At 38.0% G+C, this 19,714-nt stretch overlaps 1 protein-coding gene across 3 annotated transcripts; it reads right to left on the bottom strand.

Moving 5' to 3' along the window:
- Positions 1-1,216: 1,216 nt before the first annotated feature.
- Positions 1,217-19,011, bottom strand: LOC755119 (protein inscuteable homolog). 3 transcript variants are annotated; one of them, XM_030988512.1, is made up of 13 exons: positions 18,881-19,011; positions 14,117-14,164; positions 12,113-12,249; positions 11,681-11,744; positions 10,889-11,009; positions 9,908-9,960; positions 9,216-9,324; positions 8,389-8,634; positions 7,672-7,843; positions 6,989-7,164; positions 5,973-6,249; positions 4,323-4,399; positions 1,217-3,221 (listed from the first exon to the last, which is right to left on the bottom strand). In XM_030988512.1, exons 2-13 carry the CDS (start codon positions 14,158-14,160, stop codon positions 3,084-3,086), a joined length of 1,614 nt encoding a protein of 537 aa, XP_030844372.1. In that variant the 5' UTR covers positions 14,161-14,164; positions 18,881-19,011; the 3' UTR covers positions 1,217-3,083. The 3 variants fall into 3 exon arrangements, with proteins under 3 accessions (XP_030844372.1, XP_030844370.1, XP_030844371.1); XM_030988510.1 differs by having other exon boundaries at positions 18,885-19,011; XM_030988511.1 differs by lacking the exon at positions 18,881-19,011 and adding an exon at positions 15,373-15,741.
- Positions 19,012-19,714: the final 703 nt, after the last annotated feature.

The following is a 19,714-nucleotide window of genomic DNA, read 5'->3' as shown; positions in this document are numbered from 1 at the left end:
CTTAGAGAGAGAGAAACAAAGAAGGAAAGGGAGAGAGAGAAAGAAAGTTGGAGGGAGTTAGAGAGAAAGAAAAAAGGTGGAGGGAGTCGGAGAGAAAGAAAGAGTGGGAGGGAGAGAGGAGAGAAAGAAAAAATTTGGAGAGAGTCAGAGAAAGAAAGAAAGAGAGTGGGAGGGAAAGAGGAGAGAAAGAAAAAAAGTTGGGAGGGAGTCAGAGAGAAAGAAAGAGTGGGAGGGAGAGAGTGTAAATTATGCCATCTCTCCTCTATCTCTCCCCTTTCCCTTTGGACCCTTACTAACTCTCCCTATATTTCTCTCTTTTATCAGTCCTTCGAGCTTGAGCTCTCTTTTCCTTTCCCTTTCTGCTCGTATTTCGATTGTGATGCTGCTCCTATTCTACTTTCATATTCACATCTATATTCATACCTGAATTTATTCATGATGTGATTCAGAATTGTATTTAAAATTCTTGCTATGTATAAGTCATATAACTGTTTTGTCATGTTTTGTGCTGGAAGCCAGAGGACCGTACCTGCTCATAGACTTTTTCTTATAGAGTTTTGACGCCCTTCTGGCTTCAGCACACGACACCATGTGTTTGTCTCATGTTTTATGTATTACATGTTACACCAATGGAAAACAACTTTCTGTATTATATTATGGACAATAAAATCATGAATTATGAGAGGAGTGGAAGAGAGAAAATAGAAGAAAGAAAGAAAGAGGGAGTGGAGAGAGAAAGAGCAGATGAAAATGGCATTCCGATTCAAATAGAATAGAGATTGGCTGGATAATGATACTAATAGAAACGGATGGAAAACTAGATAAGGCTATAAGACACAAAGAGAATAATAGTCGTACAGGTGTATTTGCATTTCATAGCTCAATGGATTCATGTTTTACTGAGGAGCCGATTTGGATATTATAGCCCATTAGTTGTAAGATATTCAAGATTTCAACAAATGTAAATCATTTATCTTTTTATTGTTTGTGATGATTGATCATATTTTCTTGGGCAATGGCAAGTTATCTCATTAAATCCTTTGCAGATCAAACTAAATCGAAATCACAACACAAAATGTACAGTCTCAGTCGGAATACTTTGTCAACTTTATTTTCTTTTTCAAGGTGTACTAAAGTAGAAAATAATATAAATATAATTTTGATTTGCATAGAGATTCTCAAATACATGTACTTACATTATTTTTTCTTTCTTCAAATAAACAAACAAAACAATAAACTGGTAAACTCTTTCAAAAAGAATTAGCCATGATGCAATACTCTCAAACATACCCATATAAATCTGATCTATTGTATTAAACTTCTCTAAACTTATACAAAACTAAATTATGCACTCTCAGGCACTTGGCAAAAGAAATTACATATATTATGAGTTGTCCCTGATGACAACTTACAAATGCTGAGATGGGTTGGACTGCACTTACAGTTAGCTTCAAGATTGTAAATACTTAGTCCATAATAAATAAATTTGGAAGCTAATGTTGGGCTTCATATAATTACATGTACGCACTATATTCATGTCTCCTAATTCTGTGAGCTGTGATTGGGATTCAGTCATAAATATTATAGACATTGTATTCATGTATTTTGCTTCTTCAATATACATAATCAACATGCAATAAAAGTACAGTCAAACCTGTCTATAAAGGCCACCCAATGAGGAAAACAGAAAAAGTGGCCACTGTTGACAGGTTGCCTTTCCAGACATGTTCGTCTTTACACACTTCTATCTACAGGGAGACAAAATGCATGACCACTACAGACAGGTGGTCTTTATGGAGAGGTAGCCACTAAGACAGGTTCAAATTGACTACATGATTTTACACAATACCAATTTTAAGTCAGAATTTTCAATTAATGTATACATGGACTTACTTGTACAAAAAATATGTACAGAGAAAATATAAAGTGGACGTCCTCATTTTCATAAAGGAGTACTGTACGTAATACTGAATCAATAGAGGGTCATTATATGGCTAAATTATATTTTTCAAGACGTTCATGATTATTGATAGAAAACATGAAATATGAGTTGATTGAATAAGGCCTCATGCTTCTACACTCATTCCCTAAATTCTAAATGCACATTGATGACACCAACAAAATATTTTGGAACTATTATTTGATCAACTTTTTCAAAATAAATACATGTTTTCTGTTATTTCTTTGGTACATTGTTTTTCCAAGGTGTATTAAAATAGAAATACTTAATTTGAATGATGATATACAAAAATACAAACATATTTTCTTTTTCAAATTTTCATTTTCATAACCATGATTGTTTAACTTTTTTTAAAGATTTGCCCCTAAAAACAAGGTAACATTCCATGATAAATTGATAATTCTGATTTCATACCCCCAAAAAACAGAGTTGATTTAGGTAAAGTAACAGTTCCATGTAAATGAATCTGATTGCACTTTTGCTACTGAAAATGTACATACAGTATACATGTGTAGCTTGCTTCATCAATTCAATTATAACCTGATTTGTTTGGTATAGTTGCAGTTGTAATTCACACTCTTTCTTCCACTTACATTTCCAGCTTCTCATTTTTTTTCCTCCTGATTCAAAGGTTACAAAAAAACAAAATGTGGCAAGTTTGAGTTGAAGGAGATTTCGTTTGATGCATAACTTAAATTTGTCTCTAATCATCATGTTGTCTTCTACAACGATGGGTCAAAAGTCAAAGGTCACTTGAGTTTGTGCTGTCTGACAGGACAAGAGCTGTGAAGGTCGGAAAATGGAAGACTTTGTCAAAGGTCAAGGGTCATACATTTCTATCTCTCTCTCTCTCTCTCTCCCTCTCACACACACACACACACACAAAGGCCTATATAGCAATGGAGTTCGAGGTAGGATTCCATAAGGTGAGCTGAATCACAGAGTCAAAATCATACAAATATTTCTCTTCCAAAGGTGAAAGGTCATACAAGTGCTGGAGCAGTGTAGGAAGGATTCCAAAGATTAAGGTGGGAACCAATGGTCAACGATGAAAGGTAATTCTAAATGACATACAGGCTAGCGTAATGTAGGATGACTTAGGAGGCTGATCAACGGTCAAAGGTCACACAAATGTCTCTCTCCTGACCGTGGTGGAGCAGTGGAGGAAGGATTCCATAAGACGAGGCTGGATCAGCTGCTCTACATCGTTCTCTTTCAAAGGAGACGACCCTATGTGGCTGTGGATTCTCCTTAGGGCAGCCTGTAACACAGGAGGAAAATGGCATATTTAAAGCCCCATTGCACTACATATAGCTACTCCGTCCTCTATACAGCCAACAATGCCTAAGCGGTACCCGTTGATCTCCCATGATGCCTTTTTTCTTATGCTAATTGAGAGCTGATTTGATAATATAACCACCTGCCAGTGACCATGCAGGGATCAAGGTCTAATCCCTCCAGAGTCCTGGCCAAACTAGTGCAAAGGGTCTTTAACCCATTGCCTATGAGAACTGCGTGGTCCTTGTATTAAAGGGCAAGTCCGAACCATTTGCAAGTTAAATTGAATAATAAGAGAAGAATCAAGCAAAACAGTGTAAGTTTCAAAATAGGACAAAAGCTTCTTTTTTTAAGTTTTGGAATCTTAAAGCTTAAAGGCCCTCTGCACTACTTGTGGCTACTTGCGCCCTCAATCTATATAACAAACAATGCGTAATAGGTGACCATTGGTCCCCCATGATCCTCTTTTCCTTATGTTAACTGAGAGCTGAGTTGATAAGAAAACCACCAGTCAGTGATCATGCAGGGAGGTCTAATCCCTCCTGGCCAAACTAGTGCAGAGGGGCTTTAACAAATTGCCTATGAGAATTGGGTAGTCCTTGTATAAAAGGGCAAGTCAAACCATTTGCAAGTTTAATTAGATAAAAAGAGAAAAACTAAGCACACAAAACGGTGTAAGTTCCATCAAAATAGGAAAATTTATTTGCTTTAAGTTATGGAATTTTAAAGTTTTTAGAATTTTAGAGTTTTGCATGATTTCATAAAACAGTGATATGTATCCCATAGGCTGTATGCAAATTAGAGAGTTGATGATGTCATCCCCTCACTATTTCCCAAATATTTTGCTTATGAAATTTTAAGTTGTTTTTTGTTGGAACATCTGTATAAAATGTTTACTTTATATTACAATATAAGTTACAGTAATGGTGATTTTGCCCAAATTCCATGAGGATTCAAGCCTTAGCCACGTCTCACATTCAAAAGTGATATTGCAATTAAATTTATTTACAAAATCAGTTAGAGAAAAGTGAAAACTTTACTAGTACTGCATCATGCAAAAGAAATGGTTGAAAGTGTTACTCACCAGACATGCTACTAGTACATCACTTCTATGATTCCTCTCTCTTGCATGCTTGCATAGGTCAGCCAGTCTAGCTACCACTGGAGAAGAAAATAGACAGAGCGTGAATTGAGATGATGATGGTGGTGGTGGTGGTGGAGGTGGTGATGATGATGATAATGATGATGGGTGTGGTGATGATAAAATTGATTGTAATTGTGATGATAGTTGTCATAGTAAATGTGGTGACAAATTGATGGTGGTGATGGTGGTGATGAAGATGATCTGGTTGTGGCTGCCAGTCGTAATCGTGGAGTTGAAAGTTACAATGAGAAAGATTGCTCTAGCTAAAGGATATTGATGGTAATGATGATGATGATGATGATGGTGACAAACAATAATGAAGATTGTGAACATGATAATAGTATCTTAATCAATCATGGTTCCTTGTAAAGTGCACATATCCACCATACAATCCACCACCTGGGAGGCCCCCTCTATGATCTCGGCCGTCGAATGTCCAATGAATGCGAAAATTTGCACGTTTGTAGATATTTACGTAAGGAACAAGATGGTATAATTAGTTTTTTCCTAATATGCAAATTTTTGTCGTTATAGCCTAACTAATTATGCAAAAAAAAATTTTATGTATATTACAGAAAACTCTACATATTTGTCCGTAGACTTGTGAAGAATCTTGAAAATGTATTGAATAAATGTTTCCTTCACCTCAAATTCATGAGGTTTCATTATTTTTATGATTTTTGAAAATGCATAGGTTAATTTGCATAAATTATGAATACGCATTCATGAATATCAAATCTGGAAATATATAGGGAACTAGAATCATTACAAAAATTGTCAGACTCCACTTTTTTAATGTTAATTGAAACCCTTTATTCATATGAAACTTCTTTTCTAACACAAAATAGTTATTTGATGTAATTAATAATGATAATTTATGCAAATTTGATGCGATTTTCAACTATTTATTTTCTTATGTATTTTATTGTTTTTTATTTCTTATTATATCTATTGTTTTATTTCTGATGTATTCTTTTGTTCTGAAATACATCAAGTTACTTTGAGAAACATATAAAAGCAATTTGATATCAATTCATATCTTCACATTTCCGCTGTACATGAATATATGCAATTATAGCACTTTTTTTATGACATGCGCATACTAATTGTTATGTAACACCTTACAGGTATATCCGATTTCAACGAAAATGGTATCAAAATGTGCGTAAGACTTGAGGGGAAAAAGTCATGAAATGACAATTCAAAATTCCGGGCGGTTGCGGCGCGATCTCCAAAAATGTCGAGGGGGGGCCTCCCAGGCCCCCCCCCTCCAGTACAGTAAGGGTTAACCTGTTCATTAATGACCTTTCTTTTTCCCATAGGCCTGACACGGGATCTATCCAGTTCCTCTACGCAACTGCGTCATCTAGTCTTTGGTTAAAGCCATGCCTGGTAGTCCAACTTTAAGGTCTACAGACCAGTCAACTTACTCTGAACAAATATTAAGGCAGGGGCAGAACATACATTAAGAACTAAAACTTGGGCCAATCTTGTCTCAATCTCAAGACATTGTTCCGGAGATATTTTGCACCGCCCATGATTTTGCCCAGGCATCCTTTATGAGTTCCAATGGATGAGACAGAAACATACCTTTCAAGTCCACCGCCATCTTGCAAGTCTCGTAGTCCTGGCACAGCCGCCCGAGAGCCGTTGCCGCTTTCTGATAGATGTCTTCGTAGGCGCTCTCCTCCCCCATCTGCCCCAGTGATACGTTCCCATCGAAGCTGAGCTTCCTGGAGAGGGAAGTGGGCCGGCTGGTGGACGGGACTCCTTGGAGAAGTTCTGCGAGGATGTTCATCCCGCCGGAGGATACGATCTGCTCACGACAGGACTTGGAACACGAGATGTTCGCAATGATGGTGATGACCTGAGGGTAAAAGAGAGAGGTGATATATTAGGCCTATATCTTCATCAGCTCGAGTTTTCCAAATAACCCGCTATTTTCAGACTCGGGATATTATCCTGTAGCTCAAAATTGCTCCTTCACCGGACCGATATGCTCATCACAAACAAGTTTGGACGGGCGCAAATTAGCCCGCTATTTCCTAAATAGCAGGATATTTTGGAAACAAGACCAAGATTTCTCTGGATATTTTCTCAAACAAATATCCCGCTAATTGCAACTGCGGCTGATGAAGACGCAGAGTAGCTGATAATTTGCGATTGGGATAGTTAAAATAGTAAGTAATTTGGAAAACTCGAGCTGATGAAGACAAGCCTATTGATTAGTAAAATGGATGCATAGGGATGTTAGCCATATTGAGAGCCGCGTTCCTAAATGGAAGAGTTCTGTGATAACGTTCATCCCACCAGAGAAAATTATTTGATCTTGGCTCATCTTTAAAAAAAAGACGTTGGTAATGATGGTTATGATATAATTAAGAACGAAGATTGACTTAAATTGTGATAAAAATATTGTTACAATCAAATAGAGAGACAGACAGATGGACACGACGATGAGAGAATGAGCAACAAGACAGATAGAAAAAGACAGAGAGGAAGAGGGGTTTACAGTGGAACATAACTGTGTTGTCCCATTCCTGCTCTCTTTCTCTTTTTCTCACTAGTTTCCTCTTACTCTCTTCACTATACTCTAAGAAACTTACCTGATGCTTGCTGTAGATGCTTGGTGCCTTTCCCTTCAGATAGCCTTGTATCAAGACTTCTGCAGTTTGAAACTCGGCCAAGTAATCCGAGGCCATGGCGTCCATGAATGTGATGTTTGCTATTGCAGTGGTCGCCACCAGAAACACACCAGGGCTTGAGGTCTGGTCACACAAGACTACAGGCAGAATACACAGAACCATTAGAAAGAAAATTACAATAGGATTCTACATGAATCTGCTTCTTGTTACCCATTGTTTACTGAATCCCCCCATTCCCACGGACTAATCTCTTAAAGGGATCAGGTAACTTTGTCTTAGATTCTGAAACAAAATTCTGGATTTAGCTCATGCTGCATGATATTTATAAACCTTTAGGTCAGTCAGGAACCCCATGACTTTTACAAGCCGATCGCCTGTCTGATTATCAAGATATTTATGATTGGAAATCGAAACCAAATTTAGTGTTTTCCTAACGGTTTTCATAACACTACAGTCTATTGGGGGAAATGAGTACTGGGTATGGTAAAACCGGTCACTAAAAGCTTTTTACTTTTTGAGGCACTTCATGATCATTATGAAGCGCAATTTTTTTAGGGCTTCAATATTACACCGTATCACAGACACTGATAAAACGTAGGGCCATGCATCTCAGATTTAACATTGTTAAACGATCCCTGCAATACCTGTAAGGTTTCTGAGTAGATCCTCCATGTGCTCTATGAAGCACAGCATACGATGAAAGATATCAGCATCCGGCGATGTGATCTCCGCAAGGACGGACGCAGCCTCCTTCTTCACCGCCTCCAGAGTGATCGGCGAGGCAAGAATCTCACTCAGCGCACCCACTCCTCCTACCTACATGTACGCAGGAAAATCAAATTGGGATTTAACTTCATTCCTATAGCACTTTATATACCTCTCTTTAGAAATCTAGTCAACTGATTGGTCAAAATTGGAGTCGTGATTTTAGCCATTCCCGTAAAGAAACAAATACAGTAAATAGTTCATGAGTGAGATTCCCTAAAGATTCCGGGTACCTACATGTAGGAAATAGTAAAAAAAAAAATAGTAAAAAAGTTAGTTTGTGCGAGCACGGATATCATACAGTGCTTTTCGTCTGCGATTCCCAAATGATTTAACATTCAGTCGTCTTTCCAGCAAAGATTTACAGAAAGTGTCCCAGATTTTTTGTGATTTTTTAACCAGTCTTTACTTCTTTGTAGAATTATTTTGTGAATTCTGTATTCAAAAGATATAAAGACTGATTCAAATCCCTAGCAGCATAGCTACACCTTCATCAGATGGCAAAAGAGATAGATAGATAGATAGATAGAGGAGGCGGAAGGAGATCGAAGGAGAAGAGACGGGAAGAGGTAGAAATGGAAGAAGACCACCCTCACCTTCTCAAGCTCAGCTCTCCCTTCTACCTCTGTACAAAGTATGGAAACAATCTCCAGGGCCGTCATCGGAATGCTGCGTATCGAGAATGTCGTGATCCGACAGATGGCCAATAGCGCCCTCATCGTGTCCTCCTGTATGAGTAGTCTCCGCAGCCAGACCCCGTCCTGTGCCAGGCTGTGGACGGTGAGAACGGCAAATTTGACGTTGAGCTCGGTGGCTGCACCTTGCACCATATCTACCAGTTTCTGCATAGGTTGGAACATTGAGACGGGAAATGGAAGTTCCTAATTACAAGCATCATGATACAGGAAAAATGTACAATACAATATTTTTAACCAAATTTGTGGAAGAATGTTTCTTTCAAAAATACAAATATATAACTGCAGTTGTGTCCACCAACCTCATAGATTCTACTAGAAATCCCACATCCTTAGAAATCTCTTGACCAATGTTTATTTGTGTATCATATTCATGACCCAACTAGATATTGTTGATATTAGATGTCTATTTCAGGAAAATTTGATAATAATCAATCAACTTATCACTGTTTAACAAAGATTTGTTTACAATTGCAATGTTTAAGACTGCTGCCAAACTTATCTATTTTCAAAATTATAATTATTTGTTGTAGTGGAGTATTATTTGATGTAATTTAATTTGCAATTTGTATGCCAGACTGCAATTATCTATAATTTGTATGTAATAATTTAAAGCGCATAGAGGATTGTCATCAATGATTACTATGCGCTATATAAATCACAATTGTTACTATTATTATTATTAATCATCAAGAAAAAGGTGAAAAGTATATGACCTCTGACCTTACCCGAACGAGAGCACCTTGGACCATTTCAAGATAAGCCTTGATAGCTTTGGCTACAGTCGTTAGAGATTGTATGAACAGCTTGACTGATTGGTCACTTATATCTAAACACCTGCAGATAGACAAATACAAGATGATTGGACATTTGCTACAGGAACAATCACTTTGAATTGAATTTGAAATTATTTTGGTGGGACATTATCCATCCAACCCAAGTTGAAAAAAGCTTATCATCAATATCACCATCATTATATGTACATGTATATCCTCCTCCTCCTCTTCTTTCTCCTTCTCCTCCTCCCCCTCCTCCCCCTCCTCCTCCTTCTCCTCATCCCCCTCCCCCTCTCTCTCTCTCTCTCTCTCTCTCCCTCCTCCTCCTCTTCTTCCTCCTTCTCCTCCTCCCCCTCCTCTTCCCCCTCCTCTTTCTCCGCCCCCCCCCTCCTCCTCCCCCTCCTCATCCCCCTCCTCCTTCACCTCCTCTTCCCCCTCTTCTTCTTCTTCTTCTTCTTCTTCCTCCTCCTCCTCCTCCTCCTCCTCCTCCTCCTCCTCCTCCTCCTCCTCCTCCTCCTCCTTCCCCTCCTCCCCCTCCCCCTCCCCCTCCCCCTCCCCCTCCCCCTCCCCCTCCCCCTCCTCCTCCTCCTCCTCCTCCTCCTCCTCCTCCTCCTCTCCTCCTCCTCCTCCTCATGATCACTTACATATCAAAACTTCTGATCAGGTTCCTCATCTCATCAATAATCTCCTGTTGCTTCTGGAATCAAGTAGATCAAAATTACACCAATAAAATATTTTGTTTACCATGGTTAAACTTTGAGTATGCTTGTTTATCAGATTCATTTTAGTCTTCATTTCTTTTGATTTTCTTCTTATTCTCTCAAACAAACTTAGTTTCTACAGAGGAATGCTAGATTCTGCTATCTTGAATACACATTTTTTTTCCTCCTCAAAAAGTAAAAGTATGAACAGAAATTTCTGTGAAGGGATCATCAGATCATCTTTAAACTTGGTATCCTAATAGGCTATTTTCACAATTTAACCAAATTTAATGCTAACATCTTTGTGAAGTGCCTTGATACAAATTATTCCATTAACCTGTTACAAATAATTGTGTTCCAATAGTCAGAACAGGGTTGGGGAGATAGATATATAAATAGAGAGAGAGAAGGGGAGAAGGGGAACGGAGAGGGGGGAAAGAGGGGGGGGGGGGGGTAAAAAGGTCAAGCCATAATGTTTGTCCTATCTAACAACAATTAATGTATGCAATTCACATTCTGACTTTTGAAATACAATAATTTGTAACAGGTGAATGAAAAAAATTGTAACATGACACTTAAAAAAGATTTACAGTATGCATTTAATCTTGTTAATCTGTCCAATGATCATTTGCACCAGTTTACTTTTTTTAAACTTATGAGAGATAAAAAAAGATCAGTAACCAGATTCGTAAAGAAATGAAAATTCATTAATGCACCAAACTCGAGATGAGACAAACATTGGTCTACTAAAGCAAGCCCAAATGGCACTTTTACATCAATTGCCCAGCACTTTCAAAGTATAGTTGTTCAGCTGGGCCACACAAGAAACTAAAATTTGACCGTGCTGAGAAAATACACCCTTATTTAAGCTCTAACCAAAAATAACATCACACAACTGGACGTACAGTAAAATACCAGTTTTACCTGTTCCATATTTTGCAGTTCTGGACAGAGCTTAGAACATTCTCCCAGACCGGCCTTAATCCTGATGTTAAGCGAGAGGATCAGGGGACGAAACTGGCTGCTGATTCCTTCCTTATGATTTCTGAGGAGAAAATAAGAAAAGATATATCACAACTGAAGCTAGGCAGAGTCAGAGAAATGCCCTTTATTGTGAAATGCTCTTCCTCGAGAAGATTCATAAAAGCAGTTAAAGGATCAAAAAGTAATCTAAAAATGATCTGTTCGATTTTGCATATAATTACTTGTTCTCTTTAACTTGTATGTTTTATCTCACTCTTGTTGTTCTTTTGTGTACAGTGCGCAAGTGCGCCTTGACCATTTAATTTTCAAGTGGACTAGGCGCTTTATAAATCCTAAATATTATTATTAAATTTGGAGACCTTGTCTTTATTAATACCTCCATTTAAGGCCTAACAAAAAAAGACATTGTATTGCCCTTTAGGCGCCAAAACATGGGTCAGTCGGTCCAAAATCTTTTTTCACTTTTTTTTCTTCTTCTCCCTCTTTGGGCTGATATTTCTCAGTTTGAATGCTTCAATACATATTTTTGTATTCATTAAACATTGTTTTTCTAAAATAAAGTATTATCATTATATTTATTTATTTAAAGCCGACTGTACATTTCAAGATTTTTGGATCGGTCGCAAAGGACAATACAACATCTTTTTTGTTATGCCTTATGCATGAACCATTGTATTTTTAAAAAATTTCTTTAGGCACTTTAGTCTTTAATCTCTCAAGTTGTGTACTCACATGTAAATCTGTGAAAGATCTGAGAAGAGGCCATCTTTAATGCTCTGTAATCTGTAGACACTTTCTGGAAGAAAATAAGAAGAAAAAGATGTGATAATCGATCACAAGGTCCGCGGTTCGAGTCCAGCCGCAGCACTAATGTCCTTTGGCAAGACATTGATCTACATTTGCCACACTCAACCCAGGTGATGTAAATGGGTACCTGGCAGGAATTAATTCCTTGAAATGCTAGAGCGCTGTATGGCAGCCATGCTAAAGCCAGGGTAATAATCAGGAGCACCAGGAGTGTCAAGTCTGACAGACATGAGCGCTATACAAGTACCCACTATCATTATTATTATTAATATTATTCTCAACCATCTTGTATTTGATGTCTCTAAGAGCACAAAAAACCAAAAATAAATACAACTATCTTGCATCTTATATATTTACCTTTGACCGTTGCAGCCAGGTTTTCCAGGTTTAGTGGTGAGTTGTGGATTGGTTTGGTTTCCATGACAGTTGTACATTCTTGCTCCGGCATCAGGCGAATATCTATCAGCCACTGCTGGACAGAGTCTACATCACATCTGAGAGAAAGTAAAGATTTGGAACCAGAAAGTGTTAATGGAAAATAAACAAATCAAAACATAATCCATTTTCAGGACTCCTCAATCCTCCCTCTCTCTCTCTCACATGGTGCACCTGCAAGCCTACTGTATATATTCCATGTTGTTCTCAGTTTTAAAAAACGACTCTTTTCTTTAAAAATGAGGCCAGAGCATTTTCCTAGACCTCTACATCAACTTTTTTTTTCCAGAAATCTTTCAGTATTCTTTTTATCGGATATCTTTCAACCACTGTTAGACAGAGTCTACATCACATCTGAAAGAAAAGATGCGGAATCGGAACAGTGTTTATGGAAAATAAACAAAACAAAACATAATCCATTTTCAGAACTCCTCAATCCTCCCTCTCTCTCACATGGTGCACCTGCAAGCCTACTGTACATGTATATATTCCATGTTGTTCTCAGTTTTAAAATACGACTCTTTTCTTTAAAAATGAGGACAGAGCATTTTCCTAGACCTCTGCATCAACTTTTTTTCAGGAAAGCTTTCAGTATTCTTATTATCAGACATCTTTCAGCCACTGTTGGACAGAGTCTACATCACATCTGAAAGAAAAGATGTGGAATCAGAACATTGTGTATGGAAAATAAACAAGACAAAACAAAACAAAACATTTTCCATGTCTTGGAGAGTGTTTCACAAAGATCTTAAGTCAAACTTAATTCTCTAAGTTGGACTTAAACACTATGGAGAGCCAAAAAATGAAATATATTCAAAAGCAAAAATTTAAGTATTTTAGACTTTTTGTAAATTCCAAGTCAAGAACATAAAATTTCCTTAATATGAATGATTTGAATCAACATTTTATGCCTTTTGAAATAACTTTAACAAAATATTTCGTAATGGCAAAGATGCCATAGGCTTTCCATAATTGTTAAGTCCAACTTAGAGATATTGTGCATGTAAGTTCAACTTAGGGTCTTTGTGAAACACTCCCCTGCTCAGTTTAAAGAAAAGGATAGAGGACTCTTTTCTTTAAAAAGGAGGCCGGAGCATTTTCCTAGACATCTGGATTGACTTTTTTTTCTCAGGAAAACCTGCATTAAATTTTTTTTAGACACAGCTTGGAATCTGGAAATGATCTGCTGTTTTATAGGCTAGATGCAACGGAAATAGGTCACTGAGCAAGTTTTGTTTTCTTCTCTTTTTCTTTCTTTCTTACTTTTAATTTGTTCTTTCTTGTGGCATTTTAACATTTTTGCAATCCATGAAGTTATTACCACATTGCTAATGTACTTTGTACTGAAATTTTTTGCATAGAAAAGTAAAGATCCATATACATGTAGGGTCCTTTCATTTCAAATTATCTTTTTTTTTAAATGAATCATGAATGATTAATGCCAGTGGGAAGCAATTGACTGATAACACACTAAAAAATAACACCTAGTATGGCACAACATCCAAGTAACTAAAATGATTCTCTATAGGCCTGTTTTCATCAGCTCGAGATTGCCAAATATTTCGCTATTTGAACTATCCCAATCGCAAATTATCCAGTTAATTTGTGTCTTCATCCGCCCGAATTAGCAATTGGCGGGATATTTGGTTGAGATAATCATCCCAAGATATCTTGGGCTAGTTTGCAAAATATCCCGCTATTTGTCCAGTGTGTCCTCACCAGCCTGAAGACTCGCACTATGCGCGAATGCTGAGCAAAATATCTCTAGCTACCAATAATTTCCCGAGCTTGAGTTTCAAGTTTCAAGGTCAAGTCTCGAGCTGATGAAGACGCAATTTGTAACTTCAGGATTATTTCCCAAATCAGAAATATGGGGATATTTGGCAATCTCGAGCTGATGATGACAGGCCTTTTATATGACTGTACCTGAACGGGAACAAGCCTCTGTAGCCGATAGGTGATTCTTCCATTTTCCTGAAGTGAAACAAAAGGAAGAAGAAAAATAATCAAAATTAAGAATAAGAGTACAGACTTTAATTTATCTAATTAATGACATTTCTAATGACTTACCAACAGTTAATGTTTGCACTCTATCTATAAACCAGAGATACCTGCCAATAAACAGAGCAATTATCGGCCCAATTTCCGGTTTACAATGCAAATATTTGTCATTTCAACTCATTTGCCTACAAATGTAAGTTGTGCAAAATATTTTCAACCTCCACAGTATCATGATTTTTTTTTTAAATGTCACTTGCACAGACTATAAACTTAGAGTAAAGTGACACATATTTAAAAAGGTCTTAAATTGGTCTTATATAGGTAGGTTCTCCTCCTCTCATCCTTGATCCGTCTGCCTCCTCCTCCTCCATTTCTTCCTCTACTTCTTCTTCTTCTTCTTCTTCTTCTTCTTCTTCTTCTTCTTCTTCTTCTTCTTCTTCTTCTTCTTCTTCTTCTTCTTCTTCTTCTTCTTCTTCTTCTTCTTCTTCTTCTTCTTCTTCTTCTTCTTCTTCTTCTTCTTCTTCTTCTTCTTCTTCTTCTTCTTCTTCTTCTTCTTCTTCTTCTTTCTTCTTCTTCTTCTTCTTCTTCTTCTTCTTCTTCTTCTTCTTCTTCTTCTTCTTCTTCTTCTTCTTCTTCTTCTTCTTCTTCTTCTTCTCCTCCTCTTCCTTCTTCCTCCTCCTCTTCCTCAACCCCGGCCCTCTTCTTCCTCTTCTTCTTCTCCTGCTCCTTCTCCTTCTTCTTCTTCTCTTCCTCAACCCCTTCTTCTTTCCCCTCCTCCTCCTCTTCTTCTTTACCTTCCTCTTCTTCTCCTCCTCCTTCTCTTCCTCCTATTCCTCCTTCTTCTTCTTCTTTTCCTCATCTACTACTTCTTCCCCTCTCCCTCTCCCTCTTCTTCTTCTTCTTCTCTTTCGCGAAGTCTCCTTCCTTCAAGCTCTAAGATAATCACAGTTCTAACATTATAGTAAGCATCATCAGAATAGGTGCATGACATGTGCCAATAATGAACAAGTACACCAAAGCATGGAACTAATTTACATTCACTGTCCAAAACAAGCTCATACAATCACCCAGCTGCTTGTAACTAAAGGCTGGAAAACAAGGCAAATGATCAAAGGCCGACAATTTCTACTACATATTTGATTAAAATACCTAAGAAATGAAAACATTAACCATATTTCTACCTGTAACCAAGTCAAAGCTGTCTGCTCTCTGTGTCTCCTTCTTACATGCATCAACCAAGCAACAGTTAAGCCTGTAGGACATGTATTTTCCTTTGAACTATCCAACAAAAGCAATCTACACCCAAACCTGCGCCTTGCTCAATCTCAGGGATGAGATCTGGCTTAATCTCCACCTCTGGGGATTAAAACAGGGGATGACATAAGGTTTCACACTTGGCACAGAGCTCCCCCACACTCCTGCGCCACAATAAAGTACAAGACTTGTATACTTTAAACAAACAAATCTCAAGTGCCAACAGGCCCACATCTTACAGATAGGAAACAGGTTGCAAACAATGGGGTTGTTTACACAAGAGAGTGTCCTATTGACACTAACTTAGTTTGTGTCATAAGTAGGTTATTGTTAGTAACCACTGGATGGTATTCAAATTGGTAATCAAACCTAATTGGATATTTAAAGTACCGTTAAGCACCTACCAAGGAACTCCTTGCTAGCAGTTTTCAAATTTATGATGTGTTCTTTTTTGGGAGAAGTGGGTTTCAAATTAAAAGAGCTATTTAAAACACAAATGAATCTAGGTTTTTTTTTTATACCTTTTAAGTTCTCTCTCTCTCTCTCTCTCTATCAAATACTGGAATATAGTTTGAATTAATAATGTGCTTGAAATGTGCTTGAAAGTAAAAAGCAGATCAATCATGTATGGGGAAACTCAAGTATATAAATACAATAAAAATCAACCATAAAGAGAGTGTCTGGGGGGGGGGGGATGAAGAGGAGAAAATCTAAATCTCTTTCTGAATTAAAGGAGCTAATAGGAAGGGAAAAATCAAAATGTTAACTTCTTAGAAAGAATGCCTGGGTATTCAATCAACAGTTGTTGAATGAATGAATGAGTTCATAAATAAATAAATAAATGAATGAACAAATGCTAATTTTAGATCAAGAGAAATTCATAACTTTTCTAGTTTCTACTCAAATTTCATAACATACAAAGAAGATGCATTATGAGTCACCAAACCTGAAATGCAAATCCCAGAAACTTGGGGATGCTCTGTCACAAAGGTTATTAAAAAAAAATGATGTCCTTCTCAGTTCATTGCACAATGTAAATGGATAAAGCTATTACAATACTGGCATCAATTCTTCTAGTACAAATCCATTTGATTTTACATGTACAATAACAATCTGATTATTGGATTATCCATGCACGGAACAATTCCTATGATCACCTTTAATAGCTATGGAGCCATGGGCGATTTGGCATTTCGGGAATAAAAGAAATCAGTCACAAACGGCTTGCATTCAACCACTTCGACCCCCTGTCAAGGTTCAATATTCTTGTTCGGAAGTTGTTTGTACTTCTCTCTATACATGTAAAATACACAGCTTTGAGCTTACAATTAATTTTCTATCAACTATTTTCTTGCTCCCTCATAGTTTCTCTCTTTTTTCAGCCTGCCTCATTTTTTTTTATTCAATGCTTTTATTTTGAAATGAAAAAATAATCAGGAAATTAAAAAAAACAAAATAAAATATAGATCTGTAAAAACATCTATAGTGCAGACAGTGAGATCAAACAAATCATTGGATACCATTTCCTTTTGTTTTGAGCATCTAAAGTGCATGTACAAGAAATTAAAGTTTTACAAAATTGTCATGTATTGACGAAGAAAAATTATGAAATAATATTACATGGAAATTGGAAGCCCCTCCTCCTATTTTTTGAAATACTTGGACAAACAATTAGTTGTGACTTGTCCAGATATTTCAAAAAACAAACACTAATTATTAGTTGAATAAGAAAAACGTACAAAACAAAAATTAAGAGGAATTACTTCATAAAAATGGGAGAGTGGCATTCCATCTCTAGGCATTCCAAAACCGCTCACTATTCATTTTTCACTCTACAGAGAAAAATACTTTGGGGCCTGATAACGATTGATGTATAACGTACCGGTAAGAGCTTGTTCAAAACAGTTGTATACAAACAGTAACCCAATGACTGAAAGGGATTGAATTAATAGGATTACAATGTCTGTCCCTTGACAAAATTAGCTCACAGTGTAAGCTGAGCTTTTGATCCCCTGAGACATTTCAATAAGGCCCTCTTTGTATTCCAGCCACAAAAGGCCTGTCCTCATCAGCTCGAGATTGCCAAATAGCCTGCTATTTATTATTTGGGAAATAATCCTGAAGTTGCAAATCGCGTCCTCGTCGACTCGAGATACGACCTCGAAACTTGACCTCAAGGAATTAGCGGCTATAGCCCGAGATATTTTGCTCAGCGTTCGCCCATAGTGCGAGTCTTCGGGCTGGTGATGATGCACCGGACAAATAGCAGAATATTTTGCCAAGTAGTGGGATATTTTGCAAACTATCCCAAGATATCTTGGGATGATTATCCCGATCAAATATCCAGCTAATTGCAACTTCGGGCTGATGAAGACGCAAACTAACTGGATAATTTGTGATCAGCATAGTTGAAATAGCTGGAAATTTGGCAATCTCGAGCTGATGAAGACAGGCATAAAGAAAAAGGAATTATGCAAAGGCAAGTGAATAGTAAAGCACACTCACACAGGCAAAAGCTGAAGTTTTCTGCACAACAAAAAATCAAGAAAATGATCCTGGAATCTATGAACAATCCTTGAAAATGCTATTATAGTACAAGAAGATTCATATAGATTTACAAAGTACTAGTTACTCATTCATGAAGCTGAAAAGTGACGAGTCTGAACTCTAAAGACTACAATTTATGTTAGCATTATGTGCCAGAATCCTTGTCTAAAATATTCTTAAAAATCAATACACTTTAGTTTAGAGGCAAACATATTTGATGATAGACTTTTAAAATTATTAGTTAGTTAAATAACCTTAAGGACTAGCAATTGAATTGAGTAAGTCCAGCTCAAGCATGCATCAAGCCTTCTTGAAAGGTAAATTTGGAGGGAAGAAAATTAAGAGCTAGAGTCTAGAGATATACAAGAATGGAAGCATTCCTCATTCAAATGCAACAACAAGTGTGAGCTACTACTAGTACTAGGAATCAAAGACCCAAGCCTCAAGGGTGGGGGGGCCGGGTTAAAGATTGAGAGATTTTTCAAGATGAGTGACCTAATCTAATTCTAAAGAACAGGCAAGAAGTCAAATTTCACTGCAGAAAATAGAGAGGCAAACATAAACAAATCAAGGCTTGGTAATTTAGTTTTCAAAAATGACGTTTCAGCCTAGACACGTCTATACAATTAATATTTGCTGTCGTCAGGTATTAGTAGTCAGCTCAGCCAGCTATGTAGTTTATTTAGAGCTAGAGGCAGCTAGCAGAGCAAAGCCCTTTCCCCGTGAGCTGAGGGTCTTGATGCAGTCCAATCGGTCCGGCCGCGCAGGCATGGAAGCGGCAACATTCGCGGTCATGGAACTTGAAAGATATTTGCCTGGTTTACTGTAAAGTGTTTTAGTGCAAACAAATCACTTTTAATGGAAAGGTACAGGAAGAATCTTGCTTACCTACAGGACTTTGCCTTTGGTGATCATCTATATCAGTCAGCCGTAATCATTTAATTGTCACCGCTGAGTTGTAGACATTCAAAAGGTGAGCTGAGTGTCAATCTCCCGAACTAGAATTGTAACTCTCCAAAGATGCGCGTGTTATGATTGCATAATCTGATCGCGCAGCGCAGGCGCGACGTACGGTACGGGGGGGGGGGGGGGGGGGGGCGGGGGGGGGGCGGGGGGGGGCGGGGGGGGGGGCTAGGATGGGTTGGGAGGGTGAGCGGAAGGGGGGGGTGTATGTATTGTAGGGCCGTCTCGAAGCTGATAAGTTAGACATGGTTGCTTTGAGGAGGGTATTCAGCTGAGAGACGGGGTAATGAGCAGGGGCGGCGATTTCTTTCATGACGGGGGGCGGGGGCGGAGGGGTGTGAGGGACGAGAGAGCATGGTGAGTGAGAGGGGCGAAGGTGACGGAAGCAATGGCGTACGCAGGATTTTTTCAAGGAGGGTGTTTTAAAATTTGGAAATTGCGCCGACCGGAATTTCGCCCGGGGGGGGGGGTTAGGGGGCAAGGAATGTTTTTCCCAAAAAAAAAATCCAGGGGGGTTAACGCCCAAACACCCCCCCCCCCCCCCCTGCGTACGCGTCTAGACGGAAGAGACTAACCTCTCACAGGTTTTGAAGTTTTGTCAGCAAAACTATAGTAAAACTATATAGCAATATCCTTTTTTCACACTTCACTTTTACTTTGCCGGTAATGCAGTCCGAAGAGTTATAAATATTTAGTAGGTATAGTAGGAAGCTTGGGCATACATGGGATTTATTACACTCTAGGCCTCTGTCCTGTACA

The sequence above is a fragment of the Strongylocentrotus purpuratus genome, unplaced genomic scaffold (assembly GCF_000002235.5).
Source record: "Strongylocentrotus purpuratus isolate Spur 01 unplaced genomic scaffold, Spur_5.0 spur5_scaffold_17, whole genome shotgun sequence".
NCBI classification, from domain to species: Eukaryota; Metazoa; Echinodermata; class Echinoidea; order Camarodonta; family Strongylocentrotidae; genus Strongylocentrotus; species Strongylocentrotus purpuratus.
Note: the sequence above shows the minus strand (reverse complement) of the source record. Positions and strands in the feature narration are given on the sequence as shown.

Coding starts and splice junctions, on each gene's coding strand:
- LOC755119 (XM_030988510.1), bottom strand. CDS start 18,907: ATGATCACCAAAGGCAAAGTCCT. Junction 8,635..9,215: donor TCCAAGGTGCTCTCGTTCGG/GTAAGGTCAGAG, acceptor CAACCTATGCAG/AAACTGGTAGATATGGTGCA. Junction 4,400..5,972: donor GATGGCGGTGGACTTGAAAG/GTATGTTTCTGT, acceptor TTTCTTCTCCAG/TGGTAGCTAGACTGGCTGAC.